This window comes from Solanum stenotomum, chromosome 6 (assembly GCF_019186545.1).
Source record: "Solanum stenotomum isolate F172 chromosome 6, ASM1918654v1, whole genome shotgun sequence".
In the NCBI taxonomy this organism is placed as follows: domain Eukaryota; kingdom Viridiplantae; phylum Streptophyta; class Magnoliopsida; order Solanales; family Solanaceae; genus Solanum; species Solanum stenotomum.
The window spans coordinates 55,023,483-55,048,868 of NC_064287.1; the positions used below are offsets into that span (position 1 = coordinate 55,023,483).

General features: G+C 33.1%; 3 protein-coding genes across 5 annotated transcripts; all 3 read right to left on the reverse strand.

Annotated features, from left to right (window-relative positions):
* Positions 1-528: 528 nt before the first annotated feature.
* On the reverse strand, positions 529-15,580 carry LOC125867403 (replication factor C subunit 3). Of its 3 annotated transcripts, none has more exons than XM_049547894.1 (12): positions 15,396-15,580; positions 15,198-15,312; positions 15,020-15,130; positions 14,923-14,955; positions 13,208-13,376; positions 10,930-11,111; positions 9,257-9,393; positions 9,022-9,120; positions 6,072-6,141; positions 5,910-5,984; positions 5,082-5,127; positions 529-764 (listed from the first exon to the last, which is right to left on the reverse strand). In XM_049547894.1, the coding sequence occupies exons 2-12, from the start codon at positions 15,279-15,281 to the stop codon at positions 706-708; spliced, it is 1,065 nt and encodes a 354-aa protein (XP_049403851.1). In that variant the 5' UTR covers positions 15,282-15,312; positions 15,396-15,580; the 3' UTR covers positions 529-705. The 3 variants fall into 3 exon arrangements, with proteins under 3 accessions (XP_049403851.1, XP_049403852.1, XP_049403854.1); XM_049547895.1 differs by having other exon boundaries at positions 15,198-15,286; positions 15,396-15,523; XM_049547897.1 differs by lacking the exons at positions 529-764; positions 5,082-5,127; positions 5,910-5,984; positions 6,072-6,141 and adding an exon at positions 8,577-8,932 and having other exon boundaries at positions 15,396-15,523.
* A 1,188-nt stretch (positions 15,581-16,768) lies between these two features.
* Positions 16,769-17,990, reverse strand: LOC125867411 (defensin J1-2-like). Its single transcript, XM_049547904.1, has 2 exons — positions 17,872-17,990; positions 16,769-17,057 (listed from the first exon to the last, which is right to left on the reverse strand). The coding sequence occupies exons 1-2, from the start codon at positions 17,933-17,935 to the stop codon at positions 16,906-16,908; spliced, it is 216 nt and encodes a 71-aa protein (XP_049403861.1). The 5' UTR covers positions 17,936-17,990; the 3' UTR covers positions 16,769-16,905.
* A 1,381-nt stretch (positions 17,991-19,371) lies between these two features.
* LOC125867408 (defensin J1-2) lies at positions 19,372-20,495 on the reverse strand. Its single transcript, XM_049547902.1, has 2 exons — positions 20,341-20,495; positions 19,372-19,535 (listed from the first exon to the last, which is right to left on the reverse strand). Exons 1-2 carry the CDS (start codon positions 20,402-20,404, stop codon positions 19,375-19,377), a joined length of 225 nt encoding a protein of 74 aa, XP_049403859.1. The 5' UTR covers positions 20,405-20,495; the 3' UTR covers positions 19,372-19,374.
* Positions 20,496-25,386: the final 4,891 nt, after the last annotated feature.

The window sequence follows — 25,386 nt, forward strand, 5'->3', positions numbered from 1 at the left end:
TATTTCTAAATTGTACTGTGCAAAACTTTTCCCTCAAGTCTGATTGATTCCTTCCATTGAGTTTAAGCAATGAATCTGCGTCATGTCTGTGACCTTTATTTGCCAAAATGATTTGCTCTCGACTGTATGTATGCATGCCGTCTTCGTTGATAAGCAAATTTCCACTTGTAACCCTGCCTATGCTAATTGTAGGTAAGCTTGAGGTAGGTTTTATCTATCTTGAATATCCATCCATCCATCCCATTATCCTTTTCCCTTGATTATCTCAAACAAGTGAGTGATTAGTCTTAACTTCAGTTCGTCAAGGAAATGTTTCAACAAGCATAATCACTTATCATCATCACTTATGTTTCAACAAGCATATTGTCATTTCTTTTTTTTCCACCAAAACTCATACCCACAATTTCATACACCTACTCCTTTTAATTCATTCACTTTCCTCATCAAAGGGGCTAGGGAAAAAAAATAACTGCAACATGTACCCATTACTACCTTGTACCCACCGCGACATGGGAATTGCAAAGATACTAGCAGTAGAAAATCCTTCTGATAGAGATCAAATTGGAGTATGATTCTTGTACAGTAATGTCTAGACACAATTGTACAGCCCAAATTAAATTAAAACACGACAGGACATTAGCACAACGGACAAAGAAAACTTCTTCCTGCTGCCAAACAGTTCCATACTACTTCAGATCTTCTATCTTAGCCAAATGTTGAAATAAGGAAACTCTTGTAGATGCTCATGAATTTGGCCACAAATGCTGCAAAAACAAATCAAAGATGAGGTACCAAATAAGCTCGAAACATATTACAGACATCAAACCATATCCGGAAGTTAACAAAATCACATCTTTAAAATAACAGTTCTTGTACCAATATATAGAAGAATATTTAACTTTAGCAACAAAAACTGTGATTACTGAGCAAGCTTGGTCTGTAGCTATGACACCATTAAGTGTGAACATCTATCATGCTTCTCCAATTAAGTATATCTGCCTCTGCCAAACACCTGCTGCAAATACATGCTAAAGAATGGAATTAAGCAATCCCTTGCTGCCAAAGATTATCTCCCTAATTGTTACAAATGGACTGTCATCATCACTCACTTTCAATTTGTAGATGGCTCTTAATTGGATCATTTATTGGTGTAAAGCAAAATCAACTTATAACGTATATTGAGCCCCTTCCCCCTTCAGTGACCAACTTTGAGTTAAATCCCAAACTAAAAAAAAATGCTCCATAACCCATTTAATATGCAGAACTTTGGGATAAATTCCTCAGTTTTTTCTGCTCCAAGTTACAAATGAGAAACTAAAAGTACTTAGACTAATAAAAAAAAAAAAACTAATGTCGTATTTCCTACAAACAGGCACCCCTAGTAATTGAAGAAACATTCCTTAGCTTCAATCATTCTGTTCAAGGTGTCCATCAAAACTCTTCCACACTAGCATGCACTCCAGTCACACATAAACACACCTAATACATGAAACGGAGAAACTATGCTTATATGATAACCCTTTGTTGATGTGCTCAGTGTGATGGGATTTAAGTATATTTAGTCACGCAGTTCAACACAATATAAACTCAAATATATATACACAAAACTGTAAAGTTGATCCCACAAGCAGAAAGCTCATAAAATTTCTTTCCCTGCCATTTTCCCAGCTTCTGGTATTGTCTGTTGGTGATAAATCCCATATCCATATCTTGTTTTATTGACAAGATTTACGAGCAAGGCATAACAATATCTTGGGGATATAAAATGTGACAAGTAATGAAGCACACATCTATATTGCTCGGACTCTTCAAAAATGTTGACGGGTGAATGTCAGATCTTCAAAAGTAGAGCATATTTGGAGGATCCAACACGGGTGCGGCAGTATTTTGGGAGAGCCCGAGCAACATAACATGGAGAAAGGAGGGCATTGGCTGGAATATCCAAATACTGAAATGGTGCAACTAACATTAACAGGGGTAAGCAAATCAAGTACTCAACTTTGTCTTTTTCACAGCAAAGGAACATATTGAGTACATAGAAAATCCATGTGCAATATAATTGAAAAGACAGCTTAGGTAATTTAATTTACATCCTGAGCAACGGTTGGTTGTCCTTGACAGTAGCTTATCAGGAAGTTTGCATATCATAAAAGAAACATGGAAGTAATTTGAATCCCATAGAAGTGTTTATGGCTCTAAACTCAACTCACGTTTGTCTCAACTCTGGGAGTCTATTCATGCATTCATTTCCTCAAGTCAGTGTAAATTCTATTTCAGGGGTCTGGAGTATATCAACAGTTTTTGGCGCCAAGCATTCAACTGTGAGATGCACCTAAATCACCTAACATGCAACCCCAAATAGGACATCGGTCTTATTTAGTACTTCCCAGAATGTTCCTTGAGACTCTTGCTTTTTTTCTCTTTAAGCAACTCCTATAGATCAACCCCCAAAAGATTAACGGTTCACATGCTAGACATTCCTCTGCCTCTGCTAACAGTATTACTTCTTCCTTATTAAAAATAGTTTTACTTCATTTTTTTAATTTCTAATTTTCAAAAGGTATTACTGTCAATGATAACGGCTGTAACTTTACAGAGGTCACTTTCAAGCTTTGTCATCAAAAAAAAGAGGTCACTTTCAAGCTTTTCCAACATTTCTTTTTCATAGGTTAGTAAAAAGTTTCATTCATCAAAACGGCACCAAGGTGGTGTTGGGAGATTACAGCAGGGATATTACAAAAAATTCAGTTCCTCTCTACTCTAGCATGTGAGGTAACTGAGGAACTCCAATAGACTATCTACATCATACACCTTTCGAGATTGAGCACTGTTTAACTTGGAATATAGTTTGATTCAAGTAAAGTTGAAAAGTAGAGAGAAATGCTTGCATATTAGGGTGTCTCATTAGAAGTAAATGAGAAAATCAAAAGTTGCTAACAATGTCCCTTTCCCTTATTTGGCAAGCAAAACAGAAAGGGAAAGGAAAAAAATGAAAAACTACTGAACACATTTTCTAGAAGTGGCAAGTTTTTCTTCTAGTAGGATGACAAAAGACATGAAATCTATTCGGTGAACTCATCCATAATAAATAATACTACTTAGCAATTCATCGATATATAGATAAGAAGGGCATGCCGTGCGAAAAACATCCCGCATTCACGCAAGGTTCCAGGAGAGGGCCGGACCTCAAGGGGTGTGATGTAGACAGTCTACCCTAATACAAGCATTAGTAGATGTTACAACGGATCATCCATATACGGACAATATCTTTGTTAGAACAGTGGAGCAGGGGCTAGCTAGCCCACACCTCAACTTGTTCCACGGGGTATTTGCTACCTTCCACCAACACAGGTACCGAGTAACTCCATCCACCAAGACTTGGACAGATGGGAAGAAATCACCTAGTGTTTTTGCTTCACTGGATTTGGACCTAAGACCCTATAATTCTCAACCCACTATATTGACTATTAGAGGTCACACCATAGTGCTCATCCAGATACAATTTTTGTATCATACCATACAGATACAATATCTCCACCATCACGTTCCTCGACCTACAATTTTTTTATATTCCTTATGCACTAAAATCAAATGATTTTTCTTATAATAATTTCTCACCCTACCCATACACATGGCTGGTTCTGGAATTGTAATCCTCACCTTCCCCTTATCCGTGGTTCCAAAAATTACAATCATGATACAAGTACAATACATGCAAATATTTACAGGTTGAATGAGAATCCATCCCTATCTCCAAGCAAAGATAAATCTTATTTTCCTTTCAGTTTCTTACTTCAACAGAGGTACCCTTCGGTTTTCTTAAACCAGATAATGCATATTCTAGAAGCTAACTTGGCATCCCAAGGGGAGGTATATCAACATACCTAGTATGATCTCACAAGTGGGGTTTGAGAATGGTAGTGTGTACGCAGTCTTGCCCCAATGTTGTGAAGGTAAAGAGGTTGCTTTCGATAGACCCTCAGGCTCAAGTAAAGCATAATAATAACAAGTATAGAAAGGAAATACAGTAGTGAAGAAGCCAAGGTAAAAATAAAGTAGAAGAGAGCAGTAGCAACAACAAAAACAACAGGTGGTAGTAAAACAAAGAATAAGATAGTAGAAAAGTAACAATTGGAACAATACTGACAAGGAAAACTAGTCAACGTTCGACTACCTATCAACCTTTTACCCTAATCCTCGACCTCCATACCCTCTTATCTAAGATCATGTACGCAGTAAGTTACACATGTGTCATATCCTATCTAATCACCTCTCGCACTACTTCTTAGGCCTACCTCTACCTATCCTCATACTACCATAGCCAACGTCTCACATCTCCTCACTCGTTCGGAATTTCTTGGTTCCTAATCATATCTTCTCTTTGTATGCCAACACATCCATCTCAACATCCTCATTTCGCTACTTGCATCTTCTAGACGCGCGAATTCTTGACTATGCCCCATGCAACATAATTGGTCTGACAATCACTTTATAAATGTTACCTTTAAGCCTTGGTGGCACATTCTTATCACACAAGACATTGTATACATCGTCGGTCGCCCATTTCCTTGGATTATCGACCTAAACAATAAATAATCCAACTTTACGCATGATGTTCTTCTCCCAGGCTTCTGCTCCGATCAGCTCACTATCCAAATATAAATATACAATCCCTTTAATACTAGCATCCTATTAACCCCTTCAGACTGAACTAGGCATGCGCAAATCCTATCTACAAATCAAATATGTGGCAGAAGATTTTTTTAAAGAAACATTCCAAAGCTCTTAGACGAATAGAACAACACCAGTATTCAAAAATTAAGTGCACTTAAAAATTTAAAAAGGCATACAAGAAATCACAGAAGCATGAAAAATAGATCCACCATTGTAGTTTCTAAGTTACTTGCAGCAACTTATATTTCAAACAATGTATGAGAGCATAAACAAGTGAGAGATCAAGTAAAGGTAACATCAAAAATCAGTATCTGAGAAAATAGAGCTCAATCACTACAAAGCAGCCAGTCTAAGCTGTTTTCTGATAATGCTCAAAGTTAATTTCTACTTAAAAGGTTATGCAATACCTTCAAGATGAAATATAGCCTTCTGTCCAAGGCGCATCCTATGCTCCTGAAAGACACACACAGATTTTCTTAAGGAAAGTTTTAAGCTATTTCTTTATAAAACAGCAAATATTAATCCATGCACGAGAAAATTGCAGAAATATCTATACAATAGAAGTGCACATAACCTAATGACTGATTCAACAAAGAATATAAAGCATCCCTTTACAACCCCCCACCCACACACACCCCACTAGGAGACACTGTTGACACGGTAATTATTACTCCTTCTGCCTCAATTTATGCGATATTTTAAAGGTAACAGTTTAATTTTAAAACTTCCCATCTAACCCTTAATGAGATGATTTGTAATCGCATAAATTTATATGGCTTGTTTTAGACCACAAGTTTTGAAAGTCATTCTTTTTCTCTCAACTCCATGCACAATAAAACACCTTCACATAAATTCGGACGGATGGACTATTTTCTAAACAAACAATTATCAACCCTCACCCAAGTTATAAATTGCTCATATTATTGAGCTTACCTTGATATTAAGATATTTTCTTCTACATATCATAATAGTGTTGTTGGTCTTTTTCAAGTAAAATCCAACTGAAATCAAACCACAAACCCCGTTACCTTCATGCATGTATAACCAATATAGGGGTTCTGAGTTCATACATTGACTTGAATCCTAATTATACTTGGTTATAATACTACAGAATAATTGATCATCCAACCCAAAACCATAAGGCAATGGTTGGAGTAGTCCGACCTTTAGAAATTCCTTTGATTCCTTAACCCTCATCGACCTAATATGAAACATTATGTAACTCAATAACTTACATAATGAGCAGCCCAGTTGGACACCTCATGCTTCAACTCTGAATCCAATTTCTTTAATAGTTCGAAAAGCAGCCTCTGCAGTTGAAAGCAGAATCATTCAAACATAAACTTTTGTAACACCTTACAGAGTGAAAGGTGAAGCACCTGGAAAAAAGATCTTACCTTCAAAATAATTTCAGGGGGAATACAATTAGTTAGTAGCTCATATAACTTTCCTCTTACCTCAAATAACCTGTAATAAAGAACATTGCAGTTCAGATAAGGAGGCAAATGTACATTGTGTAGTGGTGCTGTCATAAGCACAATTAAGACCCATGTCTTGTTCAGATTGCCCATGGGAAGTTACCCACCTCCCTCCTTCCTAACTTCGTATGAAAGATGATGATTTCTTTGCATGATTAATAGTTGAATATCTTAAATGATGTGAAAAACAACGTAAGCTCAAAAACACATACAGTTTTCCACTTTTCAACTTACAGTGAGGGTAGAATATTGTTCTTTTTTATGAAGTAAGTTGTTGTGTTGAAAAGCATCAAGACGATACATAAAGCTTTACAAAGAAAGGTTAAAACTCCAGACATTGCAAAAAACTAGTATCGTTCTAGTGATTTTTTTTATTTTTTTTATAAAGGTAACGTTTTGTATATCAATCATCAGCTCAGAGCTGGTAAGCAAATATTTACAGCATATCCTATATCCACAAGAGTGTGCCTATCAAACAAAAACATAAAGAAAAAGCCAAAACTATCACTAGATCCTCCATCATCTTATAAGGATCCTGGGATATCTACAATAGCCACAGGACCATCTATATACTCTGAACTACACCAATATATCGTTCTAGTGATTCTTGTGCTTGAATATTTGGATTTTGCCTTTCAACTGAACGTTTCTTCTGGCTCTGCTTATTAAAGAGCGTGCAGTTCCGTCTTTTGACATTTTATGGGAAATAGGTGAGGAAATTTGTGATGCAACACTATGCATTATTGGTTGCATCGGAATGAACAAAAAAGGAAATGCTTTAAGGGAGTATCAACCATTGTTCATAAAGTATGCGTTTGTTTGGTGTATCCAAGGTAATGAAAAGGACTTAAAGAATTTTAAGGATTTTTAAAGATCTTGGAGATGGAGACTTCTGTAAATCGATTGCAGCAAATATTCATTCTTTTTGCTGCTTCTTTTTTTTTAATTTTCTTTTGTTTCAGTGAGCTAGTTTTTTTTAAAAAATCCTGGACAATTTTTTAGAAGTTTGGATACAAATTGCTTATCGATATGCGACTCGCTCGCTGAATTGTCTGTGGTTTACATTACTGATTTATTAGTCAAATAAGACATTCAGATCCTCAATTTGGAAACTACTTCAGAAACTGAGACAACATATAACTACTCACTTTAACAGAAGAAAGCAATCAACAAATTCCATGACAAGGATAAATTTCAATATGCCCCCTTTTGACTTCTTACAGCTTCTTTTCTACTTATACACAAAGGAGTGTCGCCAGGGCTTAAGCCCAAAGCGCAATTACAGCATGCTGTAGTGAAGAAAGGCACAAATGTAGGAAGAAAACATAAATTAACATGTGTAATGTAAGAAAACTAACTATAAGTACGTATGGATTATGGTAAAAAGAACTACAATAAGTTAAATAAATGAAGTAAAGGCCCTATCAATCAAGTTTGAAAACCTTTTTAAATTAGATGCAAATTAAGATTCTAAATCATAGAAGCAACTAGTTTTCTAAAACTAATTTCTAATTTCCTATTTCTAGTCACTAACTTCCCCATTTCTAGTCATTTATTACATTACTTGAAACTTAATTTTGCTTTGCTTGTTTTTTTATATGACAAGGGAAACCCGCAGCCGCTACCCTTTGTGTGCGCACCTAAGTTGCTCGGACTCGGGTGCGGGTATCCGAGACGGATGCGAATCCGAATCCGAGAGTCGGATTCGGCAAAATCCAAATTTTAAGATTCGTGGGTGCGAATTCGAGTGTGGATACGGGTGCAGGGATACGGCTAAAATTTTTCAATATTATAAAAATATAGTTATATAGATATATTTCAATAACAATATATCTAGTATAATCAAATAAGTGGGATATATAAATATATATATATAAAAAAAATTGAATTATACCATACATACTAAGTACTAAATAACTGCATAAAATATTACTAAAACTATTTATAAAATATATATAATGATTAATTGCATATTTTGGTACAATTACATACAAAATAAAAGGAGTATAATTGTTAAAGAAGAGAGAGAATATAGTAAACATGAAAAATATAATTTATTTTATAAAACAGTACACTTATTTTGAGAAACCCTTCGTTTCTGCCTCTTGGAGTTCTTTATCAAGAAAAATTGAAAAGACCCTGTACTTTTTCAATAAAGATAAAAAAAAAGACTGTTCCTTGTACTTTTTCAAGAAAAAACTCTTCTTTCTTCTCTTCTCTGTACTTTTTCAAGCTTTGTTCTCTTTAGGTCGCCGGAAACTGACTTTTTCTTCCCCAAATCTTTTCTCGGCTCCGGTCAAAGTGTCCCGATCGGATTGACCAAATCCGACACGCACCCCGCACCCCGCACCCGCACCAGTGTCGCGTCGAGACGGGTTCGCTTGCAAATATGAAGAGTCTCGACGAGTTCGCTTGCAAATATGAAGAGTCCGCGCAACATAGGTACGCACATGGTAAAACCCCCACTCCTATACAATAGCTCACAAACCACACAGGAGAGGTAACCCACACTAGACAATCCCGGTGAGACGAGCTCAACCCAGAAGGCAAACCCCTTGCTTTCGCTGGCAAGGGGTATCGAACTTCAGACCTCCAACATGGGAGTCCCAAGCCCAAACCACTGGGCCACCGAAGGTTATCATGTGAAGTCTTATAGGTTTCTCTCTCAGTCTTTATAACATACTCCTCTCTCAGCACTCAAAAGCCTAGTGTCGTCTTAACTTTAAAATTCCCTTCTCTCAAAGTTGAATCTCCAGTTGTCTTGAATTCCGTGTCGACCTCTAGTGGCAGATCTAGACATTCAAAGAACAGTTTATAGAATCACGAGCTGAATATTCAATACCCTATTCATATTGACTGTCAACAGTACCTTTTAGGGCTCTGCTCTTTCATTATGTCTGATGCAATTTCTGAAACATATTGCTCCCAGTCCATCGGAGGTATAGTTTGGTTGTTTGTAAAGGGATACCTTGCACAAATAAACAAGGGATCAGCACGTGCATAAGAAAACTTTGGTGCAAATAATATTCCATAAACTCAGAATTAACAGCTTAAACTAGCAAGAAACTAAAATAAATCAGTATCCAGCAGTTAAAGGGCTCAACTGTTGAACACGGCAAGACTCAAATGTCAAAACTGCCCTCCTCAGATTCCTATTTGACTTTTCCACAATGCGGGCTGCAAAACCCTGTGGAAATTGAAGTCCTTCCTTTTTGGCAATAAATTCCAAAACACTAACAATCTGTCAAACAAAAAAGATTAACAAGAAACAGTTAGGAATGCAATGAATAAACAAAGGACCACATGTCAACAATTCTTTGCTACATGACTGACTAGGCCGTATATATACTTTGATTCAGAAAAATTCTTATGGCTTACAAGAATCAAAAACTTTCCGATGATCCCACACCAAAGTCAATGAAGCATTAGGTCAAGTAGAGTCGCAGGTCCTAAAGCAACCAGGCTTTAGTCTAGTAAGAGTGCAGCACGTGATGTGTAGATTAGGTGCAAGGGTTTGAACCCTGATGCGGAAAAAGTCATGGTATTTAAGTGGAGAAGGGTAAGGTGGATCAATTATTCAATGAGCTTCGAACAAGGCCCACTGCCCTTCAGGGATTTCTCAATTATGGGGGGAAAATGTCACTGGAAAAAAAAACATGCTTTATGGTCCTTCAGTTGACGTATTTTCTAAAGTTAAAAATTTAATCTTATAAACGTTTCCTGGACAACTAGAACATGTCAGTGGAATAACTCAAATTAGCATATCCGTAATTAATCAAAAATAAACTAAAATAAGATCAATACATACTTAAGCAAATGTTCTTATATTTTTTTTACTTTTTTTGAAAATTAATTAAATTACAACAAATGTTCTTATATTTAATCCAAGTATAACCAAAAAAAATTAATTGTAAAGAAAATTTAAACAAACTCATGTGACAATTCTACAAATAACTACTGCTCTCGTACTGTGAAATGTGTTCAAATGTTAGTGCTGAACTGTGTGATGATCTCATCTAAAAGTTTAAGCTGTTAGAGAAGTCACACTATTATTTATTTAGTGTTACATCTGTAACACGCCCTCTCATGTGCAGACTGCAGACTTGATTCTTTTTTCATGAGCCAAGCACGTGGATATTACTTTTAATAATGGGTGATGGTGAGACTGACCCAGGACGTGTGCGTGCTCTAATAAATGTTGAAGTTAGTGCCATCTAATCTAAAAGCTTAAGCAATTAAAAAGAGCACACTTTTATTATTTAAGTATATCTCCAACATTTAGTTGTTCTAGTTACTCTATTCACTAGATGAGTCTCCATCTTGTTTCAAAGGCACAAATTGGTATGTAAGACCAAAGACTGCTCAAACTACGTTCAAGGATGTATAGCACCCTTTGCTCAAAAAGTGCCTTTTCCTGTGGTAAACGAATAGCCAAAGCAGTTGAAATGGCATTTCCAACCCGCCATGTCTAAGCAAGCACAACAGTTAACTTTACATAGCACCTTTTTTGGTGAGAATGAATATCATTACAGGGAAATTGTCACATGAAATAAACCCTGGAGGAAAGACCAGATAAACACACTAGTCTAATGCAAGCCAGAACCCAGAAGATGCAGGCAATTGTTAAACAGCACATACACTTCTACTCTTGATCTTGTAGTATGAACACCAGAAAAAGAAAAGAAAAGAAGACAATGTTGTAATATTACCAGTGGGACAAACCAGAAAGATGGTGACAGAAAATATATCAACAGTCGGACAACTGAATTTCACTGACCTCTTCCTCCATTGGTGCATTTATTCGCACATTAAGGCATCGTGAGCGAACTGCTTCAGTGACCTTTGAAGAACTGTTGGAGCAAAGAATCAGGCGACATGATGCACTGTACTTCTCCATTGTTCTTCGAAGAGAATGTTGTGCTTCTCTTGAGAGCTTGTCAACTTCATTTAGCACTAAAACTAATATTTACCAACATGATATCAGCTACGTAGCTTTTACAGCTACTAATGAACAAATTACAAATAATAGAAGATATTTACACAATGCTGGTGGCAAATAATTGAAATTCCGAAATAATATCTCAAAGTTGATAAGGCATTTCAATATCTATTTTGAATTCCTCGGCTTAACATAGAGAAATCACTATAGAATATCAATCTTCTTGACCTATTAACCTTTGGCATGATATATCACATGAAATGCTTCTTTTTTATAAATTATCTATAACAGATCATATTATTTTCCTTATCAAAAGACAGATGACGGATTTTGTTGTTTTTCATTTATTCATACAAAACATAACTAGTGTAACCCCACAAGTGAAGATACCCCTACCTTGGGATGTAGTCAAGTTGTTTCCAATAGACCCTCGGCTCAAGGAAAAGAAACTCAAAGCAGTTCGAAAAACAAATGACAGAAGTGAAGAAGAAGCCATGGCAAAATACCATAGAAAGCACGACAAAGAAGTCTGAAAAAAGGAGCAACTACAACAAATAGTACTATGATCAAAGTCTCTAGAGAAGAAGGAGGTCATGTCCTTCCACTAAGCTCTATCGCGGGTATTGTTAGACCTCCGGGAAGATGCCAACAGAACAAATCAACGAGAGAACCCTGTTTCTCTCTTTCTACAGAATATGTCTTAAGAAGGAAAAAAAAATCAAGAACTTGCCTGGTTGGTTCCATTACGAAATGGGTGCACTTACGAGGCAATCAGAAATTGCGTTGTTAATGAATGGGAAGTAGCAGATGGGTTGAAAATTATGCAGCTGAGAGACACCAAAACCTTATTTCGCTCTGCTAATGAGGAGCAGGCAGTGAAGACACTTCCGGGAGGAAGGAGATGGTTAGCTAGCAACTTCTGTTGGAAAGGTGGATAGAGCAAGATGGGTGTGTTGACACAAGATTCTTCGGCAACACTATGATAGTAAATCTGGTGGGCCCTCCGTTCCATCTTTGGAGTGTTGATCTATTCAAAAAGGTAGGGAAGATACTTGGTGGAATGGGTATGAAGTTGTTGCTACACCATCTTTCCGACTTGCTAGCAGTTGAAAATGTTAAAAAGAAATATGAGGAAGTGGAGCAAGGAGATGTTTGGGATTGTGGAAGTTAAAATGAGGGAATTAGAAAATGAGGTGGACAATAAAGAATGTGGAAGGGATGAACGCATTAGAAGATAGGGAGAGAATTAGGAAGGAGATGGCGAAAAGGTAGCTTGCTGCTTTAGCGGTTGCTTAAGAGACTAGTTGGAGTCAAATATCGAGGATATTGTGGCTGAAAGATGGGAATTCTAATACAAACTTATTTCATAGGGTTGTCATAGCAAATAGGATGAGGAACTTAATTGAATCTCTAGATGTGAATGGAGAGGAGTATGAGAAGGACGAAGAGGAAGTGAAGGGAGCCATTGTAGTATTTAGTCAATTAAGGAAGGGGATGAGGGAGGGGTTGGAAAGGGGTATAGATGAAGAAGAAGTGCGGGAAGCGGTGGCAGGTGATGGATTCACTCTAGCTTATTTCCAACAGTGTTGGGGGTAGTTAGAAGTGAGTTGATGGAGATCATTGCAGAATTCCAAGATACTAGGAGTTGGGGAGAAGTCTTAATGCATCTTTCATGACCACTGTGCCAAAGAAGGAAGGAGCAATGAATATAAAGGATTTTAGACATATTAGTCTGATAGGAAGCATTTACAAGATTATTTCTAACGTGCTTTCATATAGACTAAAAAAAAAAATTGGGATAAGACAGTGTCTACTTGTCAGAATGCTTTTGTGGAAGAAAGACAAATTTTGGATGCAGCTTTGGTGGCAAATGAAGTGGCTAATTTAGAAAGACAAAAGATGACTCATGTACTTGATGTAAGTTGGATCTTGAGAAAGCTTACGATCATGTGAGTTGGGATTTCCTTCATCAAATAATCTTGATGATGGGTTTGGGGGACGAGTCAAGGAGATGGATCAAGTTTTGCTAGAAAGAGTTGCTTTTTATATATTTAATCAGTCAAAGTTGTTAAGAATCTTTTTAACAAGTAAAAACTAGACTAAGTTGTTGAGTCACCTTTAAACCCCTTTTTCCCTTTCGTGTCAATTGGTCTATTCTTGGCCATTTCTTTGATTATCTCTTGAACAACGTATCTGTCCTGAAATCCGGCATCACTTGGATTTAATTCCACATGGTGAGTGCTTGACAATGTTGTGAGCTCCACATCAATTGTCCGAGTACCAGCCTGAGAAGAAAACCCATAAAGAGAGATCAATGCAAGAAAACGCTCCTTGCTTTTTTCCTTTAGCCAAATGTCCCTCAGAGATCACATTTCCCCAAACTCTTAAATATCAAATTTCTTGCAGTTTTGACAGATAGATTAGAGGTATACTGGCAGAAAAGCCTCTCAAATGCAAAAGATAATTAGATATTGTTAATTAGTAAATAATGTACTAAAATAGTTTTATGAATAAGTACTTTAATTACTCAGTTCCAAACATCAACTGAATTAGAGTAGTGCTGAAACTGATAAAAGGTTCTGTTTTATTTTGTGATAGACATGGGAAGAGCATATGAGGAATCAGAGGGGTTCTCGTGTTTTTAACACTTCAGTCCAGGTCATTTTAACTAGCACAATTCATTTGAACTTAAAAGTTAATGAAAATTGTCTGTTTACATGTTGCCTAAACTTTCTATTCTTTAATACTGAAATTCACACAATATGTTGCTGACAAACATTGAGAAAATATATATACACACGTGACTAAATTAAAACTGGAGAAAGAGAAACACAAGAATTTTTTTAAGAAAAAAAGGAGAATGTAAGTCTTCAGTCTCATTGTATTTCCTTTCTTTCTTTTTGGAGCAACATGGCAAATGTACATGGATACTCACAATGTTGAGCCCATGATTTACTTAATTAGTTCTCTACACAACCTGTAAGAACTTTTAATGTACTCTGTGGTACATGATAGCATACTCTCAATAAAATAAAGTTCAATAAACAATATAAAGAACAAAGAAAAGAAGAGATGGATTCCAATTGCAATTAATCCTTAATCATAGAAGTCACCAGTTGTTATCACTTTGACCAAAACCAGATCTTTATCAATTGCTCCACATTTTTGCAACAAAAAAAATATATTAACTCTACGTCCTTGCACATTGTGTTGCGAGTACGCATGCTCTCTCTATGTTTGATGATAAGTTATGTATTTTATCCTTAAAGCAAATACGCATTAACATTAATTTTCTACTGTTACATGATCGTCACTGAAGCTGACACCAATAACAATCATGAATTGTTGCTACAAAAAATATGAAGCTATGAAGAAGATTTTATATCCAAGGTATTGACCCTTTTTTTCTTTGTTTTAATAAATCCAAGTTATTTATATTAATACTACATGAAGAAGATGATAGCTTTACAAGAGAAGTACAGTGCTATATATCAAATCACCAAAAATCCAACCAACTATCTATACAAGTAGGTACATATGTTGTGCACCAAAAGTTTAGAAGGAACAAACTAGAACTATTCTTTGTCACTTTTTCTTTGAATATGAGTGTGTATGTGTTACTTGAATGTTAAGCATCTTCCACTGTTTTTATGCATTTTACTTTTAAAAAGGGTAATTAAAGTTACAATATTTCTTCTTATATATTGGAGAAAGAAAAAAGGAATCAATTGATGTCAATATGTATGCAACTAATAAGAATGCAGATATACAAAAAATTCACATTGACATACTTGCATTCCAAAAGAAAAAGAAATTCAAGGAAAAGCTTACATCAACTTTCCAAATCTTGTTCTCAACCTTAACCTGCAATAAATTTCAAATTTTTAGAGAGAGAGGGAGAGAGAAAAAAAAAGAATTAAAGAGTTACCTTGTCAGCACTTGGACCAAAAATCTGTCTAAGAAGTGCCATAATGAGAGTTTTCTTTCCTGAACCGGAAGGGCCGTAAAAGAGGAGATGAGGACAATCTCCCTCTGAGACCTAATAGTAATAAGGGTGATGAGTTTGAGTATGAAAGAATTGACAAAGTGTGGGAGAGATATTTTACCAGTTTACGAAGATTTTGAGCAACATCCTGGTGTACAGTAACTTTGTCTAATGTTTTAGGGCGGTACTTGTCAACCCACAACATTTCCACTATATATAGTTGAAGAGAAATGGTCCTGAAACCAGATATCAACCATGATTGTTCTTTGTTAACACAGACAACACACAAAAAAGGGAAGAAATAACTCAAACATCGCACCTTGACAAAGATGACTGATGAGAGACTGAACAGTCGAAAATTGTCGACGAGAGGCGAGCTGCAAGTCTGCAACCGTGATACTTGGTCGACGTCCACTGTGGAGTGTGGTCGTGAGACGTGAATCGTGATTTGGGATTTTAGTTTTACTGTGCCAATTGATTTGGGTCAATTAAATTTGGCCCATTATAAGTGATGATCGAAAACGAGTTAAATAAAAATGAATAAAATATTCAATTTGATTCATATTTTAAATGGATAAAAATTAATTATTCAATGAATACTATGGATATCCATATTTACCCATGAGTCAAATTGTTTCTCGCATGCTCAATGAGCTCCAAAATGACCAAGTCATAAAGCATTTAAAGACATTAAATGATCAATTTGGATAATGAAGATAACAAAATTCTGCAACACTTTTGTCAAATGACAATTAAGTCTGTCTAATCCACCAAAATTGTTATTGGAAAAAAGAGATACATTTGTGAACTTCACATAAAGTTGTTTTGTTTCCTACTCAATTATTTGCATCAATGTAGTCTCTTGTGTGTTACTACATGACAAGTTTCTAACAATTTTACCCATGACTAGAAGCTGTATTTAGACATGCATCAACCTTGAAAAATAGATCTAAAAGTTGAACTAAAAGAAACAGATAGAAAGTCTACCATCAAATCTATCAAAACAGCAAAGCAGAGTACCACAGCAACAACAATAACAAAAATAGAAAAGGAGAAAAGAGAGACAAAGACAGAAGTAAAGACGAAGGAGAGAGTCTCACCGGAGAAATCACCGAAGCTGAGACAACTTTGGTTGATGGAAGATGATGAAAAACTAAGGCAATTTTGTTTGCGTGAGATTCAAATTTCTACCCTATTTTTTTCTTTTACAGTGAATAGGCTTTACCCATTTAAGTACCCATATTTTAAATGGGTAATATGAGTTGGACTCATATTTGACTCATTTTAAATGGGTAAAAATGAATGAATACACATATTTTTTATTCATTTTGTCAGCTCTATCACACAATAATCGATAATTTACTTTAAGTCGCAAAATTTAACTATAATTTTCTTTCTTAAAACTCCAACTCCATATAAAGTGAAATTATCTCATATACAATGAGCGGAGGGAATATTAATTTAAAATGAGACCATAAAAAGTTGAAGGTCTAGAACCATTGCTTTCATCGGGACAATATTCACATAAAATGAAATTTTACGCTTTTACGTAACATAATATAATACAATAAAATTTAAATTCAATCCAAACAAATACAATACAATATATTACAACAGATAACAACTGTTCAAACAAAAAAAAACTTGCAATCAAAAGTTGACAACAACATTAATCATAGCAACCATTAACTCCCCAAGAAAAAAGAACAATTCTATTTCTTGAAGTTCAAATGGTCGATAATTAATTTTATTTATTTCATGATAATAATCCATATAACATAGCAAAACACTTATAATTAATAATAACTCCAATAAAAAAGCTTAATTAATTAACACTGTTTGGTGCAGATGCAACGGTGACGGAGTCCATTGCAATGGCCGCTACTAAACCGCTCCGTACTGCAAACGAAACGACACTTCCACGTATTGAAACATAACCCCTTGAACCGGCGGCTCTGCGACTCGCAAGTCTTCGCCTCCACTATCATCCATGTATATTATTTAACGTTACAGATAAATTTAGAATCTAGAGTCATATTAATATTGTCTAGAGTGACGAATATATAATTGAGTAAATATACCTATGTTTATTTTAATAATTTTAATATTTAAATGAGATGATAATTCAATTTAAAATGGTTCTATCAAATAGTTAGAATCGTTAGTTCAAGTCTCACTTTGAATTTATTATTAAAAAAATATTCTACATGCTTCAGAAAAGCTTGTCGAGAAGATCATTATATTAAATGAAAGTTGGATAAGCATGTACGTACATCGACTAAAGGAATATCTATCACAATCCACCAGAAATAATTATTAAATAACTCTTTCGACTAACACTACAACATATAGAAATATCACCTGGTGTTTCTTTATCTCTACTATAATTTTGAGAAGATCATATATAATTGAGTATTCAAAGTTTTAGAGGTGATACTCCGACATCAACTACTAGTTTTAAAATGTGTATGATCTTACTATATGTTTAATATTTTAACTTTTAAAAAAAAATATGTATAGTTCAAAATGAAAACAATAAATTTAGTTAAATTCGTAGAATTCATCTTAAATCAGTCTCTTGAGTAAACATACTATGTAGTAGTTAATAATCGGTAAACCATATTGGTCCTTATAAGTGTAGTACTCTTAATTTTGAATCATATCAATTTTTTTAAAAAATAAGACTTTTAAAGCTTTTAATTTTATATGTATAGACTTTATACATCTATAAATCTTTTAAAACTTATCAGCGTCATATATGAAAAATCAAATAGAAATGAAAAGAAATTAATTACCGGTAGAAAAAACCAGCATCAACATAAGGAGAATAGTTGCAACTACTTTTGAAAGGCCAGCCATATTGGATCTCTTTTATTTTATTTTTCTTTCTTTGTTGGGCTGAAGGAAGAAGAGTGAAGAGGCTACTACTAAATAGGCAGAGGCGGATCCACCTTAGATGAAAGGGGTGTACGTGTCCTCGTTAATTTCAAAAAAATTATATATATAATATGCATGTATATATCCTAATACATGTAATATATTTACTTGTGCATCCTTAATCACAAAAGTTGATGTGGTGCACTGGTCTAATCCTTGACTTTCTGCATCTTCATTAGCAAGGTGTTTCAGGTTCGATTTCTCGTATAGTCAATCAACTACTCCCTTCGATTTCTCGCATAGTCAATCAACTACTCCCTTTGTCTCACTCTCTTTCTTCATTTCAATTTATATGATTTATTTTGACGTGGTAAAGTGAAGTTTTACTAAAACAAAATTTATTTTAAAAACTTATCATGTAAAATAAGTTATTTATGTGGTTATAATTGTTTTTTATTGGAAAAAGGCTCAAATATGAATTCTCCATCTAAGTTATTTTCGATAACATGTTTAAACATTTTTAATGACGTGACTGAATCATAATGGACTATGTGTAAAAAGTGATTTTGCAAAATTGATACTATTTTTAGTTAACAAATAATGACATGGATAAGCCTTTTCTCAAACATAATTGTATAGGTAAGCCAATTTTTTAACATATGGCATAACTTTTTCTCAAAGTTCAATGTCATATTTGAGTCTTTAAAATCAAATTATTACTAAATATAGAATTGTGATATTTTTTTAGAATTGGCTAAAAATAAAACAAAGTTATATAAATTGATTTGAGGTCAGTCATATAAATTGACACATACGAATAATTATTTTTTATATTTTTATATTTAGAAACAAAAGATGTGTTTTGATAAACATTTGGTAATAGTTCGAATGCGAAATTTTTTTCAGATATAAAATTCATAAAAATATTATACTTTAAGTGTGATTTTCATCATTAATAAGATGGTTTATAATTGCACAAAAAATGATGATTTACTTTAAATCACAAATTTAACTATAACTCTCTTTCTTAAACTCCGTAAAATTATGTCATATAAGATGAACAGAGGGAATATTAATTTAAAATGAGACCATAAAAAAATCGAAGGTAATCTATTGCTTTCGTTGAGACGATACTCACATAAAATGAAATTTTATGCTTCTACATAATAATGATGATATTTTAGGACATGATACAATAAACTTTAATTTCAATTCAAATAAATACAATACAATACGATATATATTATCACACATAACATTAACCATAGCAATCATTAACTCTCCAAGAAAAAAGAACAATTCTATTTCTTGAAGTTCAAATGGTCGATAATTAATTTTTTTATTTCATGACATTAATTCATATTAGGTAGAAAAACACTCATAATTAATAACAACTCCCTCCGATAGGAAAGATTAATTAATTAACAGTGTCTGGTGCAGAAACAACGGCGACGGAATCCACGGCAATGGCCACCGCTAAACCCCTCCGTATGGCAAACGGAACCACAGTTGCTCTTACTGAAGCATAACCCCTTGAACCGGCGGCTCTGCGACTCGCAGGTCCTCGCCTCTGCTATCATCCCTATACATTATTTAACGACGACGAATTCAGAATCTAGAGTCATATTAGTTTGTCTAGAATGAAAATATATAATTGAGTAAATATACCTATGTTCATTTTAATAATTTAAATATTTAGATGAGATGGTGATCCAATTTAAAATGGTCCTATCAAAGTAGTTATTAGAGTCGTGAGTTCAAGTCTCACTGTGAATTTATCATTAAAAAAAATTCTACATGCTTCATGAAATGCTTGTCGAGAAGACCATTATTTTAAAATCGTGAAAGCTGGATAAGTTTGTACGTACATCGATTAATTTGAAGGAATATCTATCACATTCCACCCGTAACAAATATCAAATAACTCTTTTCGACTAAGACTAAAACATATAGAAAAATCACCTAATATTTTTTTTTGTATGTACTATAATTTTGAGAAGAATATAATTGAGTACTTAAACTTTTAGAAGTGATACTCCAACATCAACAACTAGTTTTAAAATGTGTATGATCTTATTATATGTTTAATATTTTATCTTCTTTTTAAATATATAATTCAAAATGAAAACAATAAATTCAGTTAAACTCGCAGAATTTATCTTAGATCCATCTCTCGAGTAGACATACTACATAGTAATTAGCAACCGGTAAACCATGGTCCTTATAAGTGTAGTACTCTTAATTTTGAATCATATCAAATTTATAAAAAAAATCGTAAGATTTTCGAAACTCTTAATTTTAAATATAAACTTTATATATCTATAAAACTTTTGAAACGTATAAGCGTGTTATGAAAAAATAAATAGGAAGGAAAATAAATTAATTACCAGTAGAAAAAATAAGCGTCAACAGAAGGAGAATAGTTGCAACTAATTTTGTAAAGCCAGCCATATTGGATCTCTTTTATTATTTTTTTCTTTCTTTGTTGTGGTGAAGGGAGAAGAGTGAAGAGGCTACTACTAATATGTCTAATTTATAGTAGCATAAAGTTATATGAGTGTGAAGCAAGTTTCAAAATAGCGGTAAATTATTTCTGAGTAATTTATAGGTTATGAATTTAAATTATAAAACATACTCATTAATGCTTGTATTAATAGAGTAAATTGTCTTATATCATGTACGGAATAGTTTGTTTACCAAACTACTCTTCTCTTTTCTTTTTTCTTTTTTAAATTTTTTTTGTGTGAATCGAATTATAGAATCAAACTTTGAAAGACAATTAATAATATTTGTATTAAAATAAATTATCTTATGTCATACTCCTCGATGGTAGCCTTCTCAAACCCTATATATGAAGACTAATTTGTTCAACGACCCACTCTCATTTTTTTTTCATTTTTTTTTTTAGTTATATGAGTGTAAGAGATTGATTTTGGAACTACATATGAAGTGTGCTACTTTGAATAATCCAGAAGGGAAAAGTAGAGGATAATCTAATGTGCAAAGTATTTTGTGTTTATATAGAATTTGGAAAGGATCGTATCTTAAGGAGTAGGGATGTGTACTATTTGGATTAAACCGAAAAATCAAATCAAATCGAATTCTAATTTGGATTGGTTTTCTGGATTTTTGGTTTGGTTTTGGATTTATAATTTACTTTGTTTGGTTTTTTGGTTTGATTTCGGATTTAGAAAAATGAAAACCGAAAAAATGAAAGTTAACCACTTTTGTCCCTTTTTAGTTATTTTCATTATGATTTAGTTTATTTTTTTTTTTTTATGTTTGGACATCAATAATTGATATACTTTTAAGTATTGTGTTTTACGTTTTACTTGTGATTTATATTAAAAAGTATATTTAAGAAATTCAATATTATATATATATATATAATTTTTTAAAAATTGTAAATATAACTTTGTTATGTTTCTAATTATTGACATAATCGATTAACCAAATCGAAAAAACCCAAACCAAAAAGAGAAAAACCAAACCAAACCAAATTTATTTTGGTTCGGATTGGGTTACACTTCTTCAAAACCAAAAACCGAAAAATCCAAACCGAATAGTATAAAACCAAACCGAAAAAATGAATGCACACCCCTATTAAGGAGTGTTATATAGACAGTTCATCATTATATAGTATAAATATTAATGACAATTTTCATAATTTAAATTCGTTATTTAAAAATTATATAAAAATAATTTTATCGTAATTTTAAAAATTTCGGTGAAAGTAAAAGAAAAAACACACATTATCTGTACCAAATCATGACAACTCGATGTCCACTAATCTTTGCTCTCTCTTACGTCTTAGCTTTTTCACTTACTTTTTTTTAATCTAAATATCTACTATATTGATAATATAATATGTAAAAAGAATAATTAAAAAAAAAGGTATATCTTGACCTTTTATAAGAGATCTATTTATTTATTTATTTTAAATTAATCACCAACTAATATATATTCATCTAGCTTTTTATATTTATTTATTTGATCGAACAGTCTTTTGAAATAACATTTATGTGAGTATAAAAGATGGTGATAAAAGATAAAATGAAAAACTCAAGTTAATTTATTTCCCAATTCAAAAATACATCGTTTTTGTCTTCTTCCTTTTTAACAAAAAGAATATAATTCTAGCATATATATTCTACCTTAAACCCCAAAAAGAAAAAGAAAAAATAAAAGAAAGAAATGAACCTACTAGAAAGAAAAAAAAAACATGAAGATGTGAACATTCACTTTAGCACGTCCTTCCTCGAAACATAAAAAGAAGTAAAAGAAAAGAAGTGCTTAAAAGAAATTAAAAAGGAGTGTGTACTTAAAAAGAAAAAAAAATCATGAAGGTATGAACATTCACTAAAAATTAAAATAATACGATGCACCAAACATCTTGCATTTACGTAGCGATCAACTTAGAAAGGGTTTCACATGTAGAAACGTAGCTACACATAGTTTAGGATTGCCAGTCGGACACCCTTTATCAAAAATTTATAATATATATAGAGAGAGAAAATTTTTTATATAAAGTATATATATGTCAAAAATTATTTTTCATACATATATATTAAATTTCGAATATTCTTAACAAATTTTCTAATTTTACAACTGTCTCACAACCCCAAACTAAAGAATCTGATCATTCTGATGTATAAGGTAGCTTATTGTAACGCAAACATCTGTAATTGATTCCATCGCTCGAACAATCTATATTGCACAGAAATAACTTTATCATTATTTGAAGGTCCCATCCCTTTGGAATATTAACTTTAGATACCTATGAATATAAATATGTCTAAAGATTAGTGTCTGATCTGAATCAGCATTTGAATTATAGCTGGCATTTTCTATCTTTGTAAAAGGGCCTTAATTGCGTATATGAGTTGGGAATATCTAGTTCTGGAAAGTGAGTTCATAATTAAGATTATCATTTGTTTAATTACTACTATAACCTAAATTATAAACCTTACTTTACGAAGGATAACATTTTTTTTCGAATCGATTATGTCCTAAATATATATTTATATGGTAAAAAAAATCTTTTAAGATGAGATTTTTTTACAGACCTTTAAGCCCGATGAAAAAGAAGAAGAAGAGGAAGAAGAAGAAGAAGAGATGATGATGATGATGATATCATCAATAATATTTCATTATATGGTTCAGTAATTGATTTGGAGGGTGATCATTCACACGGATGATTTGAGATCAATCCCTCTTTAATGGCTTTTAAACAGTCGTATGGGATGACTAAGTTGGTTTGGAGGGTGATTATTCACGCGGATGATTTGGGATCAATCCCTCCTTAATGACTTTTAAATGGTCCTTCGGGATCGCTAAGTTGGTTTGGAGGGTAATCATCCACACGGATGACCTGGGCAGGGACGTAGCTAGAGCTACCCCAGGTGTCAAGTTGGACAACCTTCGTCGTAAAATTACATTATATAAATATATCAAATTCTACATTTAAAGGATATATATTTAAAGTTGGACACCCTTGACTAAAGTTATGCTTGTGGCGTAGTGGTAATTAGGTGTCCATTTAGTGAAGGAGTTTGGGTTCGAACCCCAAATAGCACAATGTTTATTTTATTTTTGATAGCCACAAACCATTAATTTTGGACACCCTTAGTTAAATTTTTGGCTCCGCCACTGGACCCGGGGTCGATCCCTCCTCAATGCCTTCCGAGTCGAGTTTATCGCACAGAGCTTGCCTAGTGCGATTTACATCAACGATGCAGTTTGCAGAATATTACTTATTTGGGATTTACCTAGTGCGTAAGTGCTCACCATAGATTGTTTAACCAAAGAGGGCAAAGGTTGTGTAAAAATTGTTGCGGTCGCGGATTATTTCGAGATTAAAAATAAATAAATTGATTACACGTTAGAATGATTTTTTCATTAGTTTTTTAATACAACTTTTACACATTAAAATGAATATATTTGAGATCACTACTTTTTGGCATCCCTCATGTGGTTCAAGATTTGTGTGCTGCAAAAGCTAACAAAAAAAACAAAAGAAAAAAAGAACCATCAATTATTATCCTTTTTTCTTTTCTTTGTAAATATTTATAGAAATAAAAAAATTGGCGACAGCCGACACATGAAGAGGGAATAGAATAAATATCATAATCTCTGTCCATACTTTATAACAGACTCCATAAAATATAATCCGACAATATAATATTTTTTATATTATTCGTATAAATTGACATATTAATTAGTGACAGAATCAAATTTTTTTTTAGTAAAAAACTTCAAAATATATAAAAGTAAGCATATGAAAAAAATCAAACATATATTTCCACTTGACATCTATCAACTATCATATTGGTAAATACCACCTAACACTTCATCAGAAAATTTGTGATTTTTCTTTTTATTGCCTTCAAATTAAGAATATTTAATCGAACGGAGTTCAAAATATGTAAAAATAAGCACACGAAGAAATCAATTGCGTTAATTGACTTCTTCACTCGTTATGACATATTAGTTCTCATTTATTCTAGATTACGTACGAATCAAAATTTATTAAATAAATTATTTGTAATATTACTTATTAATTAAGTGATCTTCTTAGGTAAATATCATTTATCTCTTTTGAATTATGTTTCAATCTAATTTCATTTTTTTTTTAATCTTTCAAGACAATCTTAATAAATGATTTTGACTAAACACATATTAAGCCTTTTTTTTTCCATCTGGTACCTAGTGTCTACATTGAAGACCAACTAAATCTAAATTCGCGCTGGAAAATCCTTGAAAGGTAAAGCGCTCCCTAACAAAGTCAACTCCGTACCCAGGAATATTCAAACCTAAAAGAGCAACTTTCACATATAGCAAACATAAAAATCATATTTGTATGTTATAGCTATAGTTTGCATAATTGCGCTCCATAGCAAATTTTATGTTTGCTATGGAGCTTTTGATTTGTGTAATTTGCTAGAAACATCCAATTTTATACAAATTGTTCAGTTTTGTATAAATTAATTTATACATTGTAATTTGTATAATAAGATCTGTATTTGTATAATTATAAGTGTATAGGACGAAAATATATGTATTTGCATTTGTATATACATTTTTCTCTCACTTTATACAAACACAAACACATTTTATACCGAAATATATAAAATGGCTAATTGTATACCGAATCATATGGCAAAACAATGGAATGTTTGTTGTGAATTACAATTAAAATAAACTATGGCTATAACATTTAATTTGAATTAATAGTTTGCTATTTCATACAATTTTTCCAACCTAGAACTTATGATTAAGGATGAAAGAATATTTACCACTCCATCACAACCGTTCTCGGTCTTCTTAATCTTTTCTAATCTAACTTGCCAAACAACAGGCAAACATTGTAGGGTTTACAAGGAAGCTGAGTTTTACACGTTTAAATAAACTCTTTTGTCATAATCTTTTCTTGT